This window comes from Rhamphochromis longiceps, linkage group LG10 (genome assembly GCF_057381845.1).
Source record: "Rhamphochromis longiceps isolate RC_006_pf linkage group LG10, R_longiceps_female_GT1.1, whole genome shotgun sequence".
NCBI classification, from domain to species: domain Eukaryota; kingdom Metazoa; phylum Chordata; class Actinopteri; order Cichliformes; family Cichlidae; genus Rhamphochromis; species Rhamphochromis longiceps.
This window is the reverse complement of record NC_140566.1, coordinates 25,420,293-25,433,050: the sequence shown is the minus strand read 5'-3', so window position 1 is coordinate 25,433,050 and position 12,758 is coordinate 25,420,293. Positions and strand designations below refer to the sequence as shown.

Below are 12,758 nucleotides of genomic sequence, written 5' to 3'. Positions count from 1 at the left end.
TTGGACAATGAAATATTGTTCCTGGTGGATGTCAAAATGGCGATTTGTTGTGATGCTGGCCTCACCACTGTTATTCAGTCAGGAATTTAGGAGTGTTCTAGTCTTTTTCTTCATGTAGGTCTATGTGTTATGATGCTGCATGTTATGATAGATTGAATACATGGAGAGGAAGCTGAAGTTAGGAAACTTTAATCATTTTTTTTCTCTACAAGCATTCGGATAGCTGTGATAGCAAAATGTCAGGTGTGTAAAAATATGTCATCACACTAAGTTTAGTTTATTCTTAATCAGTTCCTCAACATTTTTTTGGATCTAAAAGAAGCTCCATGGCAGGCAGATACTTTCAAGTTTGTAATGCTTCACTAATTTTAGCAGCTGCAATAAATAAATGACACTACTGTCAAAGTCAGGCAGTAACGCGCTGAATAACAATTACACTAGAAACCACTGTTAGATGCCACAGAACATGAAAGAGAATATCCATAAATCTATTGTTCACTAATATTGGTAGAAAAAGTAAATGAATTGCAATGGTGTCTAAATAAATGTTGCTTTTACATAGGTCAGGAAGTCTAATGGACTCAAATTATTCCTTATATTTAACTATATTAACTACCTTATATTTAGCAATGTTTAACAATTAAAATATGCTAATTAGTCTGTAATATTATGTGATTGCATTTGGTCTTTAGCGTCATCAGGGATTCCAGTAATAGTATTTTTTGTGTGTTTTCGCATCAGTGTATCCTCAGTGTGATACCCTTTCTATAACTATTTCAGTGCTGCAAAGTCATGTAACAGGATCAGTTGATAAAATCGTGTGTGTGTGTGTTACACATGAGGTGATTAGCTGATTGTTGCTCTCAGTTGGCTCCACTGAGATTTTTGTCAGGTATCTGTGTTACTTACATTTATTGAATTGTTTCCTGAGCCAGTATTGACGTGGGATCACGTATCATGTCAGTTGTGACTCAAATGAATTGCAGATACACATAATATCTTTTGGCAGCAGGCATACATGCATCAACTTTAAACCGATACAAAAACTGGAAAGCAAATGATGAGGTGGTGTGGTGCAATACAGGCCACACAATATATTTAATAGTTTAAAATACATGTTTCGTGTTATAACATATCCCATGACCCAGACTACATTTAAGACAGTACAAAGTATATGATGAAGCTTTTGGATTCAAAGTCTTACTGGGACCATGTAGATTTGGTGCCTGGCCACACATCTTGGCGACAGATACTATTTATAGCGCCAGCGGGAACAGAGAAGAATAATTCTTAATTTGCCGTAAAGGTGAATTGAATTGGACGGCCATTTCAATGAACATAAATTTCCCTTAATGAGAAGAATGATATTTGGCTGGCTGCGTGTCCTCTGATATGTGGCCTTTCTTCATACTGCATATCCTTCACAGCCGGACAGCTGTTTATCCTCCTCGGTCCACTTGTAATGAGATGAATGCTTAGAAATGTGTTCAGCTTGGCTATAGTTCCAATTCATCAGCACTCATTCAGATTTGTGATTTTTCTCGTTATTTCTCCATCTTCCCCTTTTTCTCAATCCTTTCTTCTTACTGTTGTCTCTTTCTCTGCCAACCGCAAATTATTTTCCTTCATGCTCTCATTTGAACAGAGGTTGTCCAGCTGAGCCTGGCCGAGGACCAGCGAATCAGCGTCTCCACAGTAACAGTGGGCCTAAGTGCAGTCCTCACCTGCGCCATCCAGGGGACGCTGCGCCCACCAGTCATCTGGAAGAGGAATGGCATCATCTTAAACTTCTTGGACCTGGAGGACATCAATGTGAGTTCATGTCTTTTTCCTTGGTTGATGTAATTATTTGTGGTTGTTGGTGCGCAACTGCAAACTACACAACTACAAAGTCAAGTTGCTGGTTCTTTATGGCTATAAGCAGTTAAAAACTGAGGTTGTTTGATTTTTATTGGCGGATAAGGTTTTGTACATAAACTGCTTGTGTAAGTCAGGTATTATATATGGAAGCCGTTTCCACCACTAAAAAAAAAAGAATCCATAAGTCAAAATTTTGAGTTGTTTTCTTGAAATTTTGATTTATTAACTCGAAATTTCGAGTTAGCGCTGCCAATCAGTAATCTATGTGAATGACGTCATTTCCTTGTTACCCGGAAGCTGCAGCCCTCAGCTACAAATGCTACAGCTAAGCTACCAGTATTATAGCCAATCATGAATGCACAGATTGCTGAGTATTTTCAGCGTTGCTTCACAAATGATGAAATCCTTGTGTCATTAGCTGAATCACATGGAGTTGCTATCAGCAAACGTACTCTCAAAAGTGCCAATTTGTTACAATCTGGTTTTGAGTGCGCATTCCTTTGTGCCATATCCTTCCGGGTAACAAGAAAATGACGTTATTCACGTAGATTACTGATTGGCAGAGCTAACTCAAAATTTTGAGAAAATAACTCAAAATTTTGAGAAAATAACTTGAAATTTTGAGTTATGGATACTTTTTTGTTTCTTTTTTAGTGGTGGAAACGGGCTTCCATAATTATAAGCTGTTGTAGTAGAAGCAAGCAAAAATTTACCACCTACTTTTCATCTGCTTTGTTTCTTCTGACCATAGATACAAATATTTGATTCTTCAACTGCCAGTTAATTAAATGTCTTTACCATCTATAGTTGCCAACTTTCTGTTTGCTGTGTATCTACTGTTGAAAATGAGGTTGAGAGTTCTATGAGCGATCTGTGTAAATATAAAAACATATTAGTAAAACTGTGCTGGTTAAAATTCCCAGGCACTCATGAGGAAACTCTCTACAATTACATAAGTCCTGTAGTTACTTTATAAAACATATTTATCAGTCTTGACATCGACTTAAATAGCATGCACACGCACAACCTTAAAGCATGTGAGCGTGTTTGTCTGCCAAAGGTTCTTCTGAGTGGACCGCCTAATTAATATTTGGTAAACTTCAGCAGCATGGGGGCACAGTCGGGGGGCTCTTCACATGGATTGAAACCAGAAAGTCTATTAACACTTTTTAAAATTAGAAAATCACATCGCTGCTGTAAAAGCGTTAAGAGTTCTGGGAGTTTTTCAGTTAGTCTCTAATCACTAGCATATTGTTTTCTTTTTGTATTCACACACTGCTTGTGATACTTATAAAATGCTCATCGGGGATCTGAAATGATGGAAGGTGTGCAGAGAATCCCGTGCTCTTCATTTAACGGAACCTCTTATCACGCGACCCCACCTAATAATCCACCAGCATCTGAGAAACCAAAACAGGGCAGGACGGGGACAAAAATCAAGGAGAGGAATTAAATAAAGAAAACAACGATTCCCTCGCACCCTCCATGAAATGGTGCAATTATACCTCGCTCAGTGCTTAATGAACTATGTCGCCATGCTCCTGTTTAGACACATCTGCACAGGTGACAGCGCAGTGCCGGCCTTGCTTTATCCACAACCGGATCACAATTCACTAATTGCATGTTAATGAGCAGCCTTGTTGGTCCGCTGTGATGATGAGCGGATAAACAATGTCAAGTGTTGAGGTGGAGACTGGAGGAGAGGTGATGGCAACAGAGGTCCCTTGGGGTTTTTGACCGGGCATAATGAATTTTCACAGAGCACAGTGATCTAAATGGTGGGAGAGGAAGCTTGAGTTTGTTTGGCTTCCTTTTTAGTCACTCAAATCAAACTTGAAGCTTAAAAACTAAATCCCAGAATTAATGAAAGGGATAACCTCTGCGTGTGGAGCTTCTTAATATTTTGTGTTATTCTGCACACACTGGATGTCGGTGCCAGAAAGAACAAGAGAAATTGCATACTTAATGCAACGTGCCAAGTTTTTGTGGCCAACTGGTCAATTAAGCTAGTTTGGACAGCCATCTCTGGAGATTAAGTGACTTCCTGGCTAAACGAAAGATAAAGAAGCCATTAAGTAATGAAAATGTAGGCATCCAAATAAATTAGTTCATAAAGGGCTAAAGGTAAATATTCAAGTTTATGCTAGGATTTTGTATCTCATTGATGCAGGGTATATTTCATCTCAACATGTGCACATGTTCTTGCAATTTATACAGGACTATAATAGAAATCTATGCATTTAATATCCATATGCAGGGCAGCTTTGAATAGATTTTCCAAGGCAAACTTCCCTTTAAACCTCATATGTAAGAACAGTTAAATTGCATCAAAAAAGGGCAGGGTGTTAGAAACAAACACAGATCTATTGTCTTTTTGAGACTTTTTATTTTTATTGTGTAGCATTTTGTACAAGTTGATTTGGACCACAGTGGTTCTGTGAGGTGACCAGCGAAAGGAGGGACGGGACATTACTCTCCTGTCGAAGTCCTTTCAGCACACCTTTCTCTCCTGTTGAGCTGTGCAGAATGGAAACAGGATTGTTTTCAGAAGTTTTATTTGATAGTTTTTGAAGTAGTCCTGCTCTCTGGCATATATAACCTCATTGAAACCAGAAAGCTGAGCCTCTATCACAGTCAGTCTATTCTTCTTCTTTTTTTTTTAGCTTTGCCCATATTTTTCTCTTTCCGTTGAGCTTCTTTCTCAGTGCTTTCACCAGCGATGACAAAAAAGGCATTTCACATTTTGTGCCCCCAAAAAGTAACGCACTGTGTATATGGGTGGATTCAGTTTTCAGTTCATATGAAGTGCTGCGATAGGAAACTGATTATTGGGAAATGAAATTAGCTATATTTCATCAAAAAAAAAGTTAATAGAGAGCTTCCATATGCATATGCATTGCTAACATGTATTAAACAGATATAGAAGCAGATACTTACTTCTACTACTACTATAGTACTACTCGGCTCTATTCTGTATATCAAGGTAAATTAATGATGATTATCATTAGAGAACAAACCAAAGGAGACTCTGATTTAGTTTTGCATGTGAAAGGAATAATTTCCGCGAGTGATTTAAGATCTATTAATTTGAATGTGGCCACTGACCATCTTTCTGTGTAACTCTGGGACTGCTCTTATTATTCAAGTGTGTAATTTTCCTTGAATAGTAATAAAACCCTGTAATTTTTCTCCAACACCTTTTTTTAATTCTGTGTCCATGTGTCATCAGCACATTTCACAAACTCAAAGATTAACGGCTAATACAATTACGTTATGATGAGGTTTGCAGGCCAGGTCTCTCCCATTTATTCTTAGGCAGTAATAGCACCAGCTACCCAGAGACAATGCAGGCTTGGTCATCACCATGTAAATGTATTAGTCAAAGATGAAAAACGGGGTTTTAATTTATTTTACCTTGGACTTGAATTGTTTCCTCTAAAAGAAAATCTTATATTTAACCATTACGATGTCTGCCCAGTTGCACTACAGTCAAGTGGACCTGCAGAGCATTGCATCAACACATGTTAAGCCTTATGGTTTACATTTTAGTGCCTAAGATCACTCATCTGTGATATGACCCGTATCACAGATAAATGTGACTTACTTTGAAGTTTACAGCCAACCAAAACATAATTTCAGCTGACAAACTGAAGATAAAATCCAAGGTACTGAGTCAGTTTTAGGAGACCGCCATCCTCAGTCCCTTGTTTTTTTTTTTTACTGTACTACAGTCCTACTTTGCAGTCCGAGTGGCCCATTCAGTTTTAATTGTCCTTGCCAGTGTAGCGCTGTCTCTTCTCTTAATTGTAAATCCTGAACTTGAAAGGCTGCCTAAGTTCCTCCATCTATCTTACGGGAAAATCATTTCACATTTTTCCTGTCACAACGCCGCCCCCTTGTCAGGTCACATTAATTTCTAGAGCCCTCAAAAAAGGAAAAGAGAAAAGGAAGAGCTGCCATTTGTGGTTTCCATGTCATGACAGAGCTGCATCAGGACATCTGCTCTGCCACTTGGTGGGACAGCAAACTATTTAATGCCTTAATCCACCCTAAGCTGTGGCTGGAAACCCCCTGGTGACTGTCGCATGCTGCACCAACAACAACCCGCTCCATTCATCAACCTAATGGGCTTTATATTTTTAACCCTTGCCATTTATCAGGCTGAGGCAGTGTGATGAGGGAGAGAGGAGGATCAAATTCCCTGTTGCCTGCTTCAGCTCAACAGGGAAACCGTTGATTCATGGTCTCTCGTCCTTTTCGCATCACTCTTTTTCTCTGCTGTCTTTTCCCATCACTCCCTGCTGTTGTGTGCCTGCTTTCTCTGTTCCCTTCAAGCATCCCTATTTATTCTATCAAGATACCTTCATTTTTCCACCTCACTCCCCGTGGATGTTTTCTGCACCCCATTCTTCACCGGTATTCCCTCTCCAACACCTCCCACTCTTCTTTTTCCATCTTTAATTTTCCTCCCGCTTCTTCCTTACTTTTCACGCCCTCTCACCGCATTTGCCTTTTTGCCTCTTTTCTCACTTAATTTTACTCATCCATCTCTTCCCTCTATCTCAGGACTTTGGGGACGATGGCTCCCTGTACATCACTAAGGTGACAACCATCCACATGGGAAACTACAGTTGCCATGCCTACGGCTATGAAGACCTCTATCAGACACATGTGCTCCAGGTGAATGGTCAGTAGTAGCTCATTTCTTACTTACAGTGGTGATGTGGACAAAATTCTGGGAAAAAAATTGATGGCATTTAGTGTTTGGATATCATCAGGAAGTTGTCTTGCTGGTCTCACATCAATTTAGTAGCATAACAATGATTCCAAAAGTACAGCAAAGGTTGTAATGAACTGAAAAAACTTTGTGTGTTGCATCATTTTTTGTCTGTCTTGTTAGTCTGTTTATCTGGAGCTAGGGCTCACCATCGAATAATGTTCCCAATAACTAATCATTCTGTTCAGGAAGCTATTTAATGAAGATTTATCTATTCCAGTGTTTGTCTAGCAAACGTCAAACAAATAAAAGTGTTTGCCGGACGAAGAACAAAAAGCAAAAGATATCAAATTTAATTTCATATATGACAAAAAAAGGCAAAACGCAAAGATGAAGTGTCTTTTAAGTAGCATGGTTCATACAAGAGCTTCGGGAGACAAGGGCACACGGAGCATTGCATCAAAGTAACTCTTGCCAAAGAGTAAAACATAATTTCATATTAGGCTGCAAATGAAATGTGAGTGCATGCAGCCTATTCAGCTGATTCTGTGCAGTGGATAAAAGCTACTTACGTTGGTATTCATTTAGAAACCAGCAGAAACACAGAACACCAGTGAAGTTATCAAAGCGCTGCCTCACTCATAATAATTACCGAAATTAGAGTATTCGTCTCTGCTACTGTTATACTTTACTCAACATCTCTCGAAAGAAAAACCTGCGAGAAAGTTTAAAGCTCCACACCTGTAGCACAACAAAGGTGACCCCCTTAAACTGTGCTTTTGTTTTTGAATCTGAATGTATTCAGCCTCAAACGCGGAATACAAATGATTAAACTAAGCCTCTTCCGATGGAGGGATCACAATGGGTCCTTTTTTTGTCTTGTTTTTGTTTTGGTATTTTTTGTGGAATCGTCGGAAAAAAGGAGGGAGGGGGAGTGATGTGAAGGGAGTCATGGAGACAGACAGGGGGACTGAAGGGCGAGTGATCAGGAAAGAGCAATTACCAAATGTTTGTGTTAGGGATTCAAGGTATTTCAAATAAGATATGACAAGGTGAGATAAGGTGCATTGGAAATGAGCCAAGTGCCACATTATACTAAGTGGGCGGTTTGTATCCTGTTGTGCTTTCTTTTCTTTGGTGAGAGGAATGATGATATTGCAGCTTTAGTATTGGTGAAGTAGCCGTGGCCGTACCCTGTAGTATGACAGTATAAGAGAAGTATATATGAAATCTTTGACATTAATAATGTCAAAAAGTTAAAAACATTAGTAATGTTGAAAGAAGAGAAAGGGTTGGTTTAGTTAAGTGCTGTTTTGGTAATGAAACAGAACAGTTAACGTCACATACAGACTATATTATAGATACTTTTGGCAAGAAGGAGTTCATCATATGTTTGTTTTGTAGGATGATAAGGCAGGTCATTACAATGTTGGATTTGAGGTAGACAAACAATACTGTGCAAAAGTCTCAAGAAACTCTTTTTAACCTTTATACTTTGTGAGGAAAACAACACAGAGATTCGGTGATTTATTCAAACGTCTGCAAACATACATGGAAACACAGTATATAAGGCAAAAAACAGAGTTTGGACAATTGTAAAGAGCGTGGAAGTCAATACCAAAACTTGGAGGTCTTTAGGAATTGTTCTCCAGGCTTCTTAAAAGACATTCAAAGCTCCTCTTTGGAAATTGGTTCTTTTGTGTCAATCTATGACTTGTATTGTTCCACTGTGTGTTTCCCTATCCAGGTATGCTTTTACTGCATTGCCAGTGTGTTTGGAATCACTGTCATGCTTAAAAACAGAAGCTATTGCTAATCAGATGCTTTCCAGATGCCATTGTATGGTGGATCAAAATCTGATGCAGATTTTCTATATTCGTAACTCCATTAACCTTGACAAGGTCACCAACACCACTGCCTGAAACACAGCACTGAGACCATTTCTAGGTTCTAGAGGCATGGGCGACCAGTAAAGAGATCAAGTGAAGGGCCAGATGCATCTGTCGGGTCCTTTGTGAGGTCTTTGCTAAAAAATTTTCATGTTTCTTAAGAACATGACTTTCAGATACTGATCATCTACTGAAGATGATTCTTCAATGCGTTGTGAGGACACACTACACGCCATGCCAAAATATGCCAAATATTTAGATATTTGAATTACCTTATTGGCCAAAAACACTATTTTTTTCCTGTCAGACTGCTTTGTCATTTTTCATAGATTCAACAAAAGAAATTATGTTCTTTTACAACAGGCTGCAAAATAACAAGAGTGCCTAAAGATATCATTTAAAACTGGTTCTTGGCTACATTTTCTGGATGCGTAGACACAACACTGATTCATCCCTCGAGTTACTTGCCTTTTTTGAAAGATTACAAGAACGTCTGGCTCTTTGAAAATGAAAAGAACCAAAGGGTGGCTCAAGACTTTTGCACAGCACTTTAAACACAGGAACAGGAGAGAAAAAGAGCTATAAGGGGTAACATTTAAAAAATGAGGAAAGCTGAATGGGAGAGGTGAGTAAGCTCCTGGAGGAAGGGTCTGTCAGAATTTGACAGCTGGCCCACGGTGCAAAATGTGCAAAGCACAATAATCCGAAAACAGCATCTTACCTGTTCATGTAAACTGTTACTTCATATTTCATTTTTCCTCCTCAATTTCTCCACATCTATTTACGGCTCTTTCTCCAAAGCAGGTGGTAAGTGACACATACGTCCGACATCTATTTCTTGCAGGATTCAAGCTGTAATAAAGCAGCCCCAGAGCTCTTGGATTCTTGTTATTTGTGAATATATTCCATGCTGTGGTGAGACAAATTCCTCTCTGCCCACTGTGTGTGTGGGTGTTTGTGTTATATTCCCCCAGGAGTTACGGTCTACCAATGAAACAGTGTGTAATTATGTTTTCACTTGCCGCTTTACTATTTCCATTTGTATTTTTGGTTTTGTGTATATGCGTCCAGTCCCTCCAGTGATCCTGGTCTATCCAGAGACACAGGCTCAGGAGCCCGGCGTATCTGCCAGCCTCCACTGCCACGCCGACGGCATCCCAAATCCCAAACTCCTTTGGCTGAAGAATGGCATGGATCTGCAGCCGAGATCCTCCAAACAGCTCTCTCTCATAGGTGAGTTTTGCAGTGTTTTGCTATCAGCATATTTTTTGCTTTAGCGGACTCTGTGTGTCACAGCTCGGTGGTAAAGTGATTTCTTCCAAGTGCACAATACGCAGCAACAACAGTGTACAATGGAAAAAGCATAAATCTTTATAAACCACCACAATGTATAAGACTAATGAAAACAAATCTTGAAACTCAAGCTGCTATTTTATTTAAGCAACTTTTTTTTATTGAAAAGCCAGTGGTTCCACTTGTCCACAGTAATAATTTCTCATACACTTTCAGTTTATTTGCATTCTGTACCACTGTGATGAAACCATGATTGAAAAGAAATTCAGCTGCCCTCTTTCACTACATCCTTTTGCTCCTCTGACAATGTAAACATACTTATTATTAGATGGTGAATGAGATGGGAGATTGAAGATAAAAAGAAATACACTGTGTGACAGAAGACGGCAACAACTTATTTGGGCAAGAAGGCTTTTTTGTTTTATGATACACTCTCAATATCAGAGAGAGGAAGCACAACTTCCCTTTTTACGGCCTAGTTCTCATTAAAGGAAAGTTTATTGGCTGTGTGTGGGTCATTACCTATGGTAATAGCCTGTTATCAACCCTTAGACACTCAAACAAGGAGGTTCTGCAAGGTTCACCACCGTATAAACACTGCAGTAGCTGCTGTTTCAGATTTACCAACTAATATGGGCAGCAGAAAGGGGCAGCAGCCCTATTTAAAGTGATCATTTGTACTTATTCAATAAACAACATCTAGGTAAGTGAAAAGAATAGCATGGAAAAGCAAATTATGTAGCGCAGAGTTCCTTTTTTTTAATCTGGCCGTGGTTGGGGAGAAAGTGATCAAAGCACAGGAAGAGTAATTCACCATTTTATTTCCACAACGCACTTGTATTGATGGGAGTTTAATAAAGATAATATAAAGTGTTGCCCCTATCCTCATTTTTTTCATAGGTTTCTGTAAAATTTGAACAACGCACTGACAGCTGATAGTAAGAAGTATTGATTGCGAGCCACAGTTGAACTGTAAAGGAAGTACTGCAGTGCTGAAAACACTGTTAGAACACTGCCTCATATTTTCTGTCATTTAGTTTGTTGTCAAACAGGAAACGCAGGGAAATCTCAACATGTGAGATTACAGATAATTCCTCTGACCCAGAAGAGTCAGTGGATTGTTTTTTCTCTTTTTTTGGAGTGTGTGTGTGTGTGCGCGCGTGTGTGTGTGTGTGTTGGGGGGGGGGGGGGGCAATATATTTCTGTACCACCTACCTTGTTGGTCAAGGGTAGCTTACTTAAGCTGCATTAATTGAAGAATATATCTGAATTGTTTAGCAGCATTTATAAGGCTACAGAGCATCACGATGGAAGCCGATAACACATTAAGTGAGACCACTGATGAATTACTATCACTGTGTGTGTGTGTGTCTGTGCAGCCTCTCTCGTGTCATGTAACCTTTTTTAACCCTTTAAAGTCGGTCGGAGCGGGCACGCTCTGTTTTGCGTAACTATTTTTAAATCCCGGTAGCTCTGCAACCATGTAAGCTAGCGCAATAAATTTTTTGCATATGAAACCGGAGGAGTTGTACTTACATCTTATGCCATCAGCTTGTCCTAAGTCACGGTTTCCTTCCACATATACTTTTGCAAAAACTGCATAAAAAGCACTTGCAGCAACAAAAATATAATATTCCAGAAACACGCTTTGCCGATCCGATCAGCTGTTCGTAACACTTCCTACGTTGGAATAGACGTCAGCGCGAACTTTTGCATGTCCGCCATTACCTGCCCGAAACCGGAAGTGACGTCATTTTCGCGGAAATGTAGTTTGTTTGTTTTTTTTACCATCAGGGCCTCATGAGCTTTTACTGGTGTTTTTAAAAGTTATCTTTGACTTTATGACTTTCTGTGTCGTTTCTGGGATGCTTAGGACTCATATTGCACTGCTGGAAATAGTTTATTTTGATGCAAATGCTGCTTTTTTGCAAATTTGCACTATAATATTTATTTTAGTTTTTCCTGCAGTATATAAAAATTGGTGTATTTCAAAAATATAACTATGAAGACACTCAAAATAAATTTCCTGTGGTGGGAAACTATTTTGTGCAACTTTTTTGTATTTACAGTTTTGAGGGATAAGCCTCTTAAATTTCTCTAACTAGAAATATATGTTAAAAAAGCAAAAAACGATTTTCAATTTTTTTGTAGTTTATTGCACTTTTTTGCAATTTATGTAATTACTATGCACTTAATGCCGACATATTATTAAAATTTAGGCTGTAATGGTTGTATTGATGTATAGCAACTTGAAATGCTCCCAAAAATGGCTCTACAGCATGTAAAAATATAATATAAGCTCTGGCGGACTTGGTTCTATGGTAGATCTTAAAGGGTTAATTTACTCTTTCTTACTTGAGGTCAAGCAGTTCACTTGTGGTGTGCAAAAATGTAATACAACAGTGAGTTAAAAGGTGCTTTAAAGCCCAATAAAGCTAACAGGAGCTGCTGAATCAGGTGACATGTCCTGTTCACCTATGCAGTAATCCTGCGGGGAGCCGTTTAAGAAAATGAGATCGCTTCAGCTTAAGACAAAACCAGTCACATCATCACAGGCGCTGCAAACATGCAGAGGATATAAACACTCATTTAAGTGCTTGATTCAGTGGTTTTTAATAAGAATTGATCAGAACATCAGTATGAATTAGAAGTAATTAAAGTGCTGTCTCATTCCATGAGACGTTAGAAGTGCTTTAAGGCACTGTCACTTCAAAGCATTGCACGCATTTCCTCCGATAAAAGAGAATTATTATCAGAATCCAAAAGACATTTCACTAATGTGAAAAGCTTTGCATCAATGTCTGTGTTGTTTTTTTCCCTAACCCACTGGCCATGAATTAGAAGGTTAAGATGAAGAACAGTTGTTGTTTTTTTCTCTTTTTTTTAACAAGCTGTGTGCGGCATTGTTGTTTATGGATTCTATAGAAAGACCTCCATTAAAAATGCTTTAAGTTTTAGCAGGTGGAACACATGGTATCCTGTATATGTGAGGGAAAAGG

The 12,758-nt window shown here is 38.9% G+C and overlaps 1 protein-coding gene across 1 annotated transcript in view; it reads left to right on the top strand.

Moving 5' to 3' along the window:
* fstl4 (follistatin-like 4) overlaps positions 1 to 12,758 on the top strand; it is a 224,057-nt gene that overhangs the window by 179,443 nt on the left and 31,856 nt on the right. Inside the window, exons 7-9 of the mRNA XM_085421101.1 lie at positions 1,646 to 1,812; positions 6,427 to 6,547; positions 9,538 to 9,699. Coding sequence (XP_085277227.1) covers positions 1,646 to 1,812; positions 6,427 to 6,547; positions 9,538 to 9,699 — 450 coding nt within the window. The remainder of the gene's footprint in view (positions 1 to 1,645; positions 1,813 to 6,426; positions 6,548 to 9,537; positions 9,700 to 12,758) is intronic.